The sequence below is a fragment of the Bubalus kerabau genome, chromosome 12 (genome assembly GCF_029407905.1).
Source record: "Bubalus kerabau isolate K-KA32 ecotype Philippines breed swamp buffalo chromosome 12, PCC_UOA_SB_1v2, whole genome shotgun sequence".
NCBI lineage: Eukaryota > Metazoa > Chordata > Mammalia > Artiodactyla > Bovidae > Bubalus > Bubalus kerabau.
In genome coordinates, this window is record NC_073635.1 from 75,493,753 (window position 1) to 75,507,522 (window position 13,770).

Consider the following 13,770-nt stretch of genomic DNA (forward strand, 5'->3'; position numbering starts at 1 on the left):
CACTTTCTGCCACAAGGGTGGTGTCATTTGCATATCTGAGGTTATTGATATTTCTCCCAGCAATCTTGATTCCAGCTTGTGCTTCTTCCAGCCCAGCGTTTCTCATGATGTACTCTGCACAGAAGTTAAATAAGCAGGGTGACAATATACAGCCTTGCCATACTCCTTTTCCTATTTGGAACCAGTCTGTTGTTCCATGTCCAGTTTTAACTGTTGCTTCCTGATCTGCATACAGTTTCAATGCAAATACAAGTGGACTGCAAAGGCAGTAATAACAGTAAAAATGTTTTGATTTTTCAAAGCAAAAAGCTTGAGAAGTACAGTACTGGTGTTCTATGCGTCACTTGGCTGGGCTGGTCTCCAGTGATTCAACCAAACACTTTTCCAGATGTGGCCATGAAGGTATTTTGTGGATGTGGTTCACATCCATCATGAGAACTTCAGTGGAGCAGAACACTCTCAACACTGTGGTCACCTCATCCAGTCAGTCAAAGGCCATAAGACCAAAACCTGAGGCTTCCTGGAGGAGGAAGAAATTCTGCCTCAAGACAGCAGAGTCAGCTCCTGCCTGAAGTTCCAGCCTGTAGGCCTGCCTTTCTGATTTTACATTCACCCAGCTAGATCTCACAACCTCATGAGCCAATTCATTGGGATAAGTCTCTTAATACACAAAAATAATTATAAAGTACAATATAAATAGTATGTAAATATCAACCTGAGTACACAAATCAAGATAAATGCCCTTACGTACCTGAGCTGCAATGTTTACTAGAATAAGGAAGATGATGACAGACCAGTGAGCACCAGCTGTGAAGTAATTTGCATAGGTCTTAAAATCCACTTTTCCTTCCAGTTGGCCCTCTAGAGGTAGTGTAACCTGTATGTTCTCAGTCTGGAAGGGAAAAATGGCAGTGAGACATGAAATTTTAAATAATGAACCCCAAATTTCAAAAGTTCAACACCCTCCACTGCAAAGCTGTGGGGAAACAGACACATCTCATCTACACCAAGAAGGGTGTAGGAATATCTGGCCAAATCACATATGTGTTTACCCTTTGACCCAGCCATCCTATGCCTAGGATTCTATTAGAAGTAAAAGAACATTTGCACGAGGTTATTCACAGTTGGGTAGCTTTGCTTAAAATAAATCATGACTGTCGGCACACACACAACAAAAATCAATTAATATATAAATGCAGAAGCTAAAATAACACACAAAATGATATGGAGCTAATGTATCCCTCTAGATGACTTGTGTCACTCAATGAAAGAAACAGAAAACATACTTGGGGCTCTAAATACTAGCCAAATACAGTAAACTGAATCACAAAGAGGGCTGGAATAATATGAGTTTGGATAGCATGTTGCAAGCATATGATCTGAATCTATGTGATTCCAAAATTTTAGAGAGTGATTCTTGAGTTTATAAAGTGAATAGCTAATCTGAATACTTATCAGAATCATCCAGGCTCCTGGGTTTGGATATTCAGGGTTTCGATATCAAAGATTATCTGTGTATTTTAAGGGAGATCTAGTGCATTTCCGCACTTCTGTCTGGAGGACTTAGAATGCAGTATAGAGTCATAGGAGTGTAGAATGTCCCAACTCTATCCTGGCCACGGAGATTCAAGGTTGATAAGATGTGGTTCTCGGTCTTGAAGGGTAAGAAAGGAGGACGGGAACTACCAAAGTGTCTACCAGGTGTCAGGTCTTTTGTACACGTTACCTCTGACCTATCACAAACCATCTGACACCGAGGCAAAATAATACCACCAGTCACATGCAGTGCTTGAACATTCCAACGTATAGGAAAAGTAGCTGATTTAATGTGGCAAAAGCAGGACTCAGTCTAAGGGGGTCTTCACATTAATCCTCTGGATGCATAAGGGAAATTAGGAGCCACCAGAGTGAGTAGGATCTAATTATGGTAAACTGAAGAGTTCTCAATCAGTGTGAGCCACACACACCCAGAAATTCATAGCAGTGCACTCACTACTCATCTCCATAAGATTCTCCATCCTACACTCAAAGGGGAACCCCAAGCAGGCTTGCTCCATTCATGCTCTTCTATCAATTCAATGGAATAGACTTTGGGAACTTTAGGGTCTACTTTGGGACAAATGAAGATGTCATTAGAGAAGCAGACTGAAGGTCCTTGAGGCCACCAAGAGCAGACAGACCCAGGCACACTGATAGATAGAAACTCACATCTTGGTCCTCTTGAGCTGCACCTTTCAACAAAGGTCTGGGAGACTGTAGAGGCCGACCCAAAGACTCAGAGATCACAGTGGAAGTTCCTGGAACTGGAGATGGCTCAGATTGCTTATTCCCCTTGTCAAAAAGGGAAGAAATATCTACACTGGATTTTAGGAACTCAGAGTAAGTTCCCCTTTGCACCGTTTTGCCCTAAAATTAAAAAAAAAAAAATGAGAGGAATTAATTTATATTTGATAATAGTAAAACAACCTAAATATTAATCAAGAAAAGTTATATGGCTTTAAATTATGGTTTTTGTAAAAAAAAAAAAAAAAAAAAGATCCCTGAGTCTATCTTGTTGAAAAATCTAGTTCAGTCAACTCAAGTACAGAACTGAGCATTGTGTTTTCTGCCAAACCCTGTGTTGGGTGCTGGGGGATATGAAAGAAACATCTGCTTATATGTTTAAAATGCAGGCCATTGACATTAGTACCCTGGGCACTTGGGGAAGCAAGAAGCACAGAGGTTGGTGGCAGGATCAGCAGTCTCTACAGACAACATGGGAATTGAGAGAAGCCTCCCTGGTGGCTCAGACAGTAAAGAATCCGCCTGCAATACAGGAGACCTGGGTTCGATTCCTGGATCGGGAAGATCCCCTAGAGGAGGGCATGGCAACCCACTCCAGTGTTCTTGCCTGCAAAATCCCATGGACAGAGGAGCCTGGCAGGCTACAGTCCATGGGGTCACAAAGAGTCAGACATGACTGAGTGACTATGCACATACAGCAAATCATGTGAGAAGCAGAATTTTAAAAAACAGTCAATTGGGGAGGATATTCCAGGAAAGAAATTTAAACTTAACCCAGAGGTGGGGACCAGCACATCTGCATATGGGTAAGAGTCTCTCATTAAATTTTCAGTGACCACTGTCACTGTCATACTATCATGTTCCTGGCTGAGATAGCCGAAAACAGCCCTGGATAGAAAACCCATGAGCTCCAGCTCTATTGTCTTTACAAGTGCCCCACACACTCAGGAAGTTCAAACCTGAAAATTCAATATTCCACTGTTAAAGTAATTAAACAAGGAGCCCATGGGTCTGGGGTGGCTCTAAAGCCTTGGCAGCCTGTGCCCACAAACCAAAACCTAAGCCAGAATCAATGCACTCAGATCTGAGAAAAAACTTAAGAACAATCACAAGCAGCCAACAAGGCTTCTCTATATCAGACAACTGCTTAAGCTACAACCAATCTCATCATGTTCTTTGAACACATGTAACACATCACCTCACAGTTACCCTCCCTTACAAAGTCATATAAAATAATGTGCAGATGCTTTCATCATTTTCTGATCCCTAAACAAGACACAGCTGATTCACTCAGTGGCAACCAAAGCACTAGGAAAAAAATCCCAGGATGCAAAACTCATCAAATACGAGCAGCTCTGATTAACACTGGTCAGATAGAAGTTGACTCAGGACACTAGTTGGGACCATTCTCACCTTATCCCCTGAAGTAAGCCACTGGGAGAAACCCAATGAAGGATCTGAGTACCATCTGATACTGCAGAACTAGAATATCATGCAGGATATAGTGTGTCTTGTTCTACTTGGGAGGCAAAATTCACATACCTCTTTAAAGAAATCACCACTCACCACTTCACATCTGTAATATGCACAATGAAATGACTGGTGGCACAAAGGGAGCAATTTCGCTCAGCAGCCAAGCACTGACAATCCCAAGGAGACTAAGGGGGCAGACATCCGCTCTCTGCTATGAGACATGGCCCAGACAAACAGTAAGGATGCACCCCAACTCATCCAAGAGGTGCTCACCAGGGGACAAATAGTTGTTTTGTTCGTAGCAAAATTAGGGGTAGTGTCCTTAAAGGAAGCAATGCTGCTGCTGCTAAGTCACTTCAGTCGTGTCCGACTCTGGGCAACCCCATGGACTTCAGCCTACCAGGCTTCTCCGTCCATGGGATTCTCCAGGCAAGAACACTGGAGTGAGTTGCCATTTCCTTCTCCAATGCATGAAAGTGGAAAGTGAAAGTGAAGTCGCTCAGTCATGTCTGACTCTTAGCGACCCCATGGACTGCAGCCTACCAGGCTCCTCCATCCATGGGATTTTCCGTGCAACAGTACTGGAGTGGGTTGCCATTGCCTTCTACCAAGGAAGCAATAGGGGACCCTAAAATATCCAGGAATTGGTTCAATGGTTTATTCTCCTGCCCACTGATCTGTGCTCCTAACACTGTCAACACTGAGGTTTACACACCAGAATCACCCCCACTGAACATGAAATCAACTGCTCTCAAGCTTGAGAAACCTTAGCCCCTCCATCAATCCATTCCTAGAGGAGTGGAGAGGAGTCAACACATGGAACTGCTTCTAGAGAGACAGAGGTTCTGCATTTTAATAATCCTTCTTAGGTCAGAAATTCATTTCTTAAGTCAGGGATCTGATCGAGGGGCTGTGGAACAGTTCAGGGGTTAATGACAGAGGTTCTGAGGCCCAAAGGTAAACAGGCCAAGGAGTGAAGCATCAAACAACCACCAAGTCTGAAAGCTTCTCGCTAACTTTCAGCCCACCCCCCCAAAATGCTAGGAGTTGTGGTGTGAATGGTGCCCCCTCCTTGAAAAGATAAGTTCAAACATGACACCTGTGAACACGATCTTATTTGGGAGAAGGGTCTTTGCAGATGTAATCAAGTTAAGATGAGGTCACACTGGAGCAGGGTGACCCTAAATTCAATATGACTGATATCCTTATGGGAAGTTAAAAGACTCAGACAGACACGGGGACAATGACCATGTGACATCAGAGGCAGAGACCACAGTGCTGAAGCTGGAAGCCAAGGAACACAAGGAAGGCTGGTGAACACCAGAGGCTGGAAGGAAGGATCCTCCCGTGGAGCCTTCAGGAGAGTACGGCCCTGCCAGCACCTGGATTTGGGACTTGTAGCCTCCAGAACAGGGAGAGGATAAAAACGTTATTTTAAGTCACCCAGTTTGTGATTCTTTAGAATTCTTTACAGCAGCTCTAGAAACTGATACTCTAGCCTGAGCCCACACTTCCGTTTCCTCAACTTTACTAAGACTCCTAACTACTTCTGCTGTCACCCCTCCAGTGAACATCAGAGGAATCTCTCAAATATGATGCCATTCAAGGCTTCCATCCCACTTCTGGGCCCACTGCCCATTGCTCGGAGACCAGCTCCCTCCCGTCCCCCTGCTCACTCTCCTCAGACATGCTGGTCTTCCTGCTGTTCCTCCAACCTGCCAGGTCAGCTCCTTCCTGAGGACCCCCTGCCTCAGACCCACTCCCCCTGGTGACTGTGTGGCCCCCATGGGGTCATTCAGACCCCATGAGGCACCAGCTCCTCAGGGAGGCAGCCAGGATGTCACATTCATCCCCATTAAAATCAGGAGCCCCATGAAGTTAGAACCTTGTCCTCTTGCTGCACAGGCTCCCACATGTTAATGGAAGATGATCTTTAGGCAAGCTATGTATAACAACCACCTGGATGCAAACAGATTTTAGTACCTCTAATTTCTAAGTAATATACTCTGACTTAAGTCATGGAAGAGGAAAATAAAAAGTTCTAAATAAAATTGCATCATTGTCTTTAACAGATTTCATTAGAACAGTGATGATTCAATAACCCTGTGGTTGTACTTAAATACTTTAGGATTTATGTGGCTTAGAGTATAATAGCGATATATCTGGGCTTTCCAGTTGGTGCTAGTGGTAAAGAAACTGCCTGCCAATGAGACAGGGTTTGATCTCTGGGTCGGGAAGATCCCCTGGAGGAGGGCATAACAACCCCCTCCAGTATTCTTGCCAGGAGACTCCCATGGGCAGAGGAACCTGGCAGGCTACAGGTCTTGGATTCATCCTCCAAAGCAGGAACAGCAGCTCTGAGAAGAAGGGGGTAAAAAACTGAGGGAAAAGAGGGTGTTTACCATGAATTCAAGGAGAGTGACCTATGGGGAGGTCTGTCCTTCAAAACACCTGTGTGCTAGCAATTCCACAAACTTCTAAAAATTACTTACATCTTTCAATATCAGAATCTGACTTGTATCTTTTAGGTACTGCAACTGATGAGTCACTAAGATTGTGATCTTCTCCTTCAAGGCCTGACAAACACACCTACAAATGTAAAAGGTACAGAATGCAAAAGCACGTTATGGGGGTGCTCCAAAAAAACTTATATTTTGAAAACAGTAAGACAAAGATCACACAGCAGTCAAAGATCTGTAGTTTAAATACCAAATCAATAATAAAAATTACATACACATAAATCAATTATTCCAACTAGGTTCTTAAATTTATCAGCAGCAAATTTGAATCTAGTGCTACAAAAAATTCTAAAAACCAGTCCAGTGAAGGAGACACTAACAACTAAGTTCTTTTCTCTAAAACTCAGCTTAACAATTATTTACATGTTTTATAAAGAAAAACAACTAAGCAATACTGAGAAATCAAAATTTGACTGAACTAAAACACTATTTTATCATTATGAAGGAATGGTAAAAGAGGGATCTATGTCATATAAAAATGTGTACATTCTTAGACAGTTTTATAGGTGTTTATTTAAAATTAATGGTGTACTTATTTGCAACAAAAGCCTAATAGATTCTTGGTAACCTTTGCCAGAGTGCATTTGCTAGACACTTGTTCCCAAAGAATATTAGACAGAATATGAATGTCAGCATGGCATCCATCAGTCTCTATAACATTCCCCGTTCCATCCAGGAAGCAAGTCTTCTTTCATTAAGACCGAACACTTTCCAAACATGAAAATAAAAGAAGAGAATCCAAAAGGCCCAAAGCAGAGTGGAAATCGCCCAATGGCTCAGTCAAGACACCCCCTCAACTATTCAACCTTAAATATTTTTCACAGTAAAATATTGTTCCTACATTTTAAATACAGACCCTTAGAGACTCAGCCCCAGTCTCATCCCACTGGGTCCACAACCCCTCCAGGGAAGTGAGTGCCTGGTCCAGGGCCCCAGTGACCTCGGGCAGGGCTCCAGGCAGGTACTCTGGGATCCCGAGCCCCTCACAGAGCAAATCTCAGGAACCTGGTCCAGAGCTCAGCCTGTCAGTGAGTCAGAAAAAAAATCTGGGGGCAGCAGACTGCAGCTCAGTCCCTCTCACAAACCTGATGACGTTGGACAAGCGACTGAACCTCAGTTTTCTTCATCTCAAAACAAGGTCAGTGACAACCCATCCACACATCCTGAGAAATCAAACCACAAATCTGCTTGGTAAATGTCAGCCTCTTCCTCCAGTCCTCCCTAACCGTGAGTGGTGATGTGCTTTGGACTCAGGAAGAAAAGTCCTAAGGGACACACTGGACACTGGGTCTGTGATCAGAAGCAATACCCCAGGATGTAGGCACACACACAATTGCTTCATTAAGTCCAAAGGATTCATTTTCACCTTTTGACATGTGTTAGCTCAGCGTTCATACCTAAGTTTATTGACTAACACCTTTTCAGACTTAGTACTAAAGTTTTTAAATGGAATTTTTTCATCTCAATTCATATTTACTTGTCTAAAGGTCCTGAAGGCGAATGTTAATCAAATCTCATGGGCTCTTATGTCCAAGATGGACCAACACAAAAGCTGTAAAATATTTTCTTCCTATAGTTCATCACAGATGAGGTAATACAAACAATGAGGGGAGTCTGATCAGGACAGACCTGCAGACCTGAAGAGGCAGGGGTCTGGTGATGTGGGGCTGAACCATGACAGGATCCATAACTGGACACAGGGGAGACTGCATCAGTTTATCCAAGGCCTCTCATCTTCTGTAGATAACAGAACCCACTTAGTGTTCACAGCAGCAAGTTGTAAAACTCATGAACCTCAGTGACCTTCCTTCATGACTGAAGGAAACTGTTAATGGTAGTAGAAGTGTGATTCATTCACTTCTAATTCAAATCATCCCCATTGTTAAGCTTCCACACAACCACCATCTTTCACAGCATATGTCCCATCAAATTCTCTAACTTGAGAACATTCTCTAGCTGCTGCTGAGTGGCTTCCGTAATAGCTTTCATGCTCTCTGCTTCAAGCACCCTAGAGAGTGTGGTTCTGATTAGCAAACAACAATCTTAAGCTTGCTTCTTTCAAGTACATATCCAAAGTGGTACACCCAAAATATGAGATGATTTTACAAATAATCTCCTGTGTTTGAAAAAGAACTCAGGAGAACTTCTGTGATCAGCACAGTGTACTTGGCACCAAAATGCCTTACTCTCCCTTGTGACACGGATGCAATGACCAGCAGAATCTGTTCCTGCCCTGATGGAGAACTTGTGCAGATGCTCACAAGATGGGGAGACAGACATTTGTAAGTCCAGGGTGAGATGCTTGGAACCAAGAGGCTGAGACACTCAAGATGCCAGAAAGGTGGGGGTGAGGAATCACCGTCACAGCACGAGCTCCTGTCACTGAACTCATGACAAGACACAAGGCACTTCTCTAAGGGAAAACTCATCAAGTCATGAACAGGAGAGGTTAGGAAAGGGGGGAGTCAGATCAGAGAGCTGGAGGCCCTGCAATGTGTCATCTGCCCTGTTCTCTCATGTTCTCAAAGATTCAGTGCTACTATTCAGGTTTTATATGTGTGTTACAATATACCTAACGTGAAATTTACCATTTTAACCATGTAGCCATATAGTGGCATTAAGTACATTCACAATTTTGCACATCCATCACCACCATCCATCTCTGCAACTCTTTCATCACCTCAACACTGAGCATGTTTTATACACAGGCAGGTTCCACCAAAGTCTAACAACCCCCACTCAGTGGATGTGGAATTCCAGCCCCTAGTGTCCAAACCTCAGAGTTCCTTGCACATCTGCTGACCCTATGAAGCCTCTTTTCTTTACTTTCTGGGCTTACTGTAAATTAATCATGTCCTCAAGTTCACATGTTGTCACCTTAGTCATCATTACCTTAGAATTTGGTGTCATGGACTTTAAATAAGTAATGATTACCTTTAGTTATACTGGAACTAATCTAATGTGACTGGTGTGCTTAGATGAAGGGGAGACTAAGACATGGGAACAGAAACACAGACATGTAAATCAATGAAGTTAGAACAAACCACCTCACCATGCACAAAATAAACTCAAAATGGCTTAAAGACTTAATTATAAGACATGACATCATAAAACTTCCTGTAGAGATTATAGGCAAAACATTCTCTGACATAAATTATACCAGTGTTTTCTTAGCTCAATCTCTGAAGGCAATAGAAATATAAACAAAAATATACAAATGGATGCTTCCCTGGTGGCTCACTGGCAAAGAATCCACCTGCCAGTGCAGGAGACATGGAATCCTTTCCTGGTCCAGGAAGATTCCCACATGCACAAAGCAATTAAATCAATGTGTCACAACTAATGAGCCTGTGCCCTGGAGTCCAGGAGCTGAAACTACTAAGCCCACATATCCTAGAGCCCACGTTCTACAACAAGAGAAGCCACCACATTGAGAAGTCCACACACCACAATATAGAGCAGCCCCTGCTCGCTGAAACTAGAGAAAAGCCCTCAAAACAATGAAAACCCAGCACAGTCAATAATAAATAATTTTCAATTAAAAAAAAGCAAATAAGCAGATGGAACTTAATCAAACTTACAAGCTTTTTCACAGCAAAGGAAACCATAAACACGATGAAGAGACAATCTACAGAATGGGAGAAAATATTGCAAATGATGTGACCGACAAGGGCTTAATTTCCAAAATATACAAACAGCTCATACAACTCAACAATAACAACAAAATCCAACTAAAAAAAATGGGCAGAAGAACTAAATAGACATTTCTCCAAAGGACATGTAAAGATGGCTAATAGGCACATGAAAAGAAGCTCCTTTCTGTGAATTATTAGACAAATGAAAATGAAAACCAAAACAAGCTATCACCTCACACCAGTCAAAAAGACCATTAAAATAACAGTGGCTGAGAGGGAGTGGGCTGCTTCAAGGGATTAGATCTGATAGACAGAGTGCATTAAGAACTACAGACAGAGGTCCCCGAACTTGTACAGGAGACAGTGACCAAGACCAACCGCAAGAAAAATAAATGAAAAAGGCCAATGGTTGTCTGAGGAGGTCTTACAAGTAGCTGAGAAAAGAAGAGAAGCTAAAGGCAAAAGAGAAAAGGAAAAATATACCCATTGAAATGCAGAGTTACAAATAATAACAAGGAGAGATAAGAAAGCTTTCCTCAGTGATCAATGCAAAGAAATAGAGGGAAAAAATAGAATGGGAAAGACTAGAGATTTCTTCAAGAAAATTAGAGATACCAAGGGAACATTTCATGCAAATATGGGCTCAATAAAGGAAAGAAATGGTATGGACCTAACAGAAGCAGAAAATATTAAGAAGAGGTGGCAAGAATACACAGAAGAACTATACAAAAAAGATCTTCATGACCCAGATAACCATGATGGTGCGATCACTCACCTAGAGCCAGACATCGTGGAATGTGAAGTCAAATGGGCCTTAGGTGCCATCACTGTGAACAAAACTAGTGGACGTGATAGAATTCCAGTTAAGCTATTTCAAATCCTAAAAGATGATGCTGTAAAAGTGTTGCATTCAATATGCCAGCAAATTTGGAAAACTCAGCAGTGGCCACAGGACTGGAAAAGATAAGTATTATTCCAATCCCAAAAAAGGGCAATGCCAAAGAATGTTCAAACTACCACACAACTGCATTCATCTCACACACTAGCAAAATAATGCTCAAAATTCTCCAAGCCAGGCTTTGACGATAGGTGAACCGTGAACTTCCAGATGTTCAAGCTGGATTTAGAAAAGGCAGAGGAACCAGAGATCAAATTACCCACATCTGTTGGATCATTGAAAAAGCAAGAGAGTTGCAGAAAAATATCTACTTCTGCTTTATTGACTATGCCAAAGCCTTTGACTGTGTGGATCACAACAAACTGCAGAAAAATTTTTTTAAAGATGGGGATCTCAGACCACCTGACCTGCCTCTTGAGAAACCTGTGTACAGGTCAAGAAGCAACAGTTAGAACTGTACATGGAACAACAGACTGGTTCCAAATAGGGAAAGGAGTATGTCAAGGCTGTATGCTGTCACTCTGCTTACTTAACTTATATGCAGAGTACATCATGCAAAATGCCAGGCTGGATGAAGCACAAGATGGAATCAAAATTGCTGGGAGAAATATCAATAACCGAAGACATACAGATAACACCACCCTTATGACAGAAAACCAAGAAGAACTAAAGACCCTCTTGATAAAAGTGAAAGAGAAGAGTGAAAAAAGTGGGCTTAAAACTCAACATTCAGAAAACTAAGATCATGGCATCTGGTCCCATCACTTCATGGCAAATAGATGGGTAAAAAGTGGAAACAGTGACAGATTTTATTTTGTGGTGTCCAAAATCACTGCAGATGGTGACTGCAGCCAGGAAAGTAAAAGATGCTTGCTCCTTGGAAGAAAAGCGATGACAAATGTGGACAGCATATTTAAAAAGCAGAGACGTTACTCTGCCAAGAAAGGTCTGTCTAGTCAAAATTATGATTTTTCCAGTAGTCATGTATGGATGTGAGAGTTGGACTGTAAAGAAAGCTGAGTGCCAAACAATTGATGCTTTTGAACTATGGTGTAGAGAAGATGCTCGAGAGTCCCTTGGACTGCAAGGAGATCCAACCAGTCCATCCTAAAGGGAATCAGTCCTGAATATTCATTGGAAGGACTGATACTGAAGATGAAACTCCAATACTTTGGCCACCTGCTGCAAAGAACTGATTCATTTTAAAAGACTCTGATTCTCAGAAAGATTGAAGGCAAGAGGAGAAAAGGATGATAGAAGATGAGATGGTTGCATGGCATCACCGACTCTATGGACATGAGTTTGAGTAAGCTCCAGGAATTGATGATGAACAGGGAAGCCTGACATGCTGCAGTCCATGGAGCCACAAAGAGTCAGACATGACTGAGCGACTGAACTGAACTGAGAGGCTATGGAGTAAAGGGGACTCTTCTACAGTGCTGGTTGGAATATAAATCACTGCAGCCACTATGGATAACTGTATAGAGTTTCCTCAGAAAACTAAAAGTAGAATTACTTTATAAGCCAATAATCTCACTCCTGGGCATATATCTGGATGAAACTATAAGTCAAAAATATGCATGTACTCCTATGTTTATGGCAACACTATTCACAATAGGCAAAACATGGAAACAACCGAAACGTCCATTGAGAAATGACTGGATAAAGAAGATGTGGTACATATAGATAATGCAGTACTACTCAGCCATGAAAAAAAAAAAAGAAAAGAAAAGAAAAGAAATAATCCATTTGCAGAAACAGATGAACCCGGAGATTGTCATACTAAGTGAAGTAAGTCAGAAAGAGAAAGCCAGATATCATATTAGTCACTTATATGTGGAATCTAAACTATGGCAGAAACGAACCTATTTACAAAACAGAAACAGACTCACAGATACAGTGAACAGACTTGTGGTTGCATGGATGGAGGGAAGTGGTGGGGAGGGATGGACTGGAAATTTGGGGTTAGCAGAAGCAAACTATTATGTGTAGAATGGATAAACAACAAGGTCCTATGGTATAGCACAGGGAGCTGTATTCAATACCCTGAGATAAACCATTATGGAAAAGAATGTATATATGTGTAGAGCTGTGTCACTTTGCTGTACAAAGAAATTAACACAATGTAGTAAATCAACTATATTTCAATAAAAACTTAAAAAAGCAAAAAAGAACAGAGACACAGATTGCATGTAAACAGAGAGAAGACCATGTGAGGACAAGGTGAGGTGGATGCAGTCAGAAGCCAAGGAGAGAGGTCTCAGGAGAAACCTGCCCACACCTTGAACCTGTAGCCTCAAGAACTTTAATTTGAGAAAATTGATTTCTATTCTTTAAGCACCCCATCTATGACAGCATGCTATAGAATAAATGTTCTTGTCCTCAAAAGTCATGCATTGAGACCTACGCCCCACTGTGTTAGTATTAGGAGGTGGGCCCATGGGGAAGGACAAGGGCATGAGGGTGAAGCCTGCATGAAAGGGATTAGTGCCTTCATGAAAGGACCCACGTGGCTCCCTCACCCCTGCCACCATGCGAGGACACAGGAAATGGGCCCTCAACAAACACTGACTCTTTCAGCACCCTGACTTGGATTTTCCCAGCCTCCAGAACCAGGAGAGATAAATTTCCATCATTTCTAAGCTGCCCAGGCTCTGGTCTCTGTGAGAACAGCCTGGATGGACATAGACCTGGCAAACTAACACAGGACCTGACAGCGAGAATTCCCAACAGCTTCTCTCTGCCAAACACCCCGCCTCCTCCAGGTGAGGATATGCCTGCTGTTCTCCTCACAGCCGTGCTTCCTCCTCCCTCCACACCCGAGCTTCTACTCTTCCTACAGCAAAGGACTGGGTCCTCTTCTCAGCCTCCACACACCTGCCCACCTTGCAAGCCCCAGGGCACTGCCCCCCAAGCCCTGGGCACAGGGAGCTTTCCAACTTCACTGAAAGCCTCCAGCTGC

The 13,770-nt window shown here is 42.6% G+C and overlaps 1 protein-coding gene across 1 annotated transcript in view; it reads right to left on the reverse strand.

Moving 5' to 3' along the window:
- LOC129624671 (ATP-binding cassette sub-family C member 4-like) overlaps positions 1–13,770 on the reverse strand; it is a 169,240-nt gene that overhangs the window by 86,581 nt on the left and 68,889 nt on the right. Inside the window, 3 exon segments of the mRNA XM_055542835.1 lie at positions 752–892; positions 2,209–2,406; positions 6,249–6,345. Coding sequence (XP_055398810.1) covers positions 752–892; positions 2,209–2,406; positions 6,249–6,345 — 436 coding nt within the window.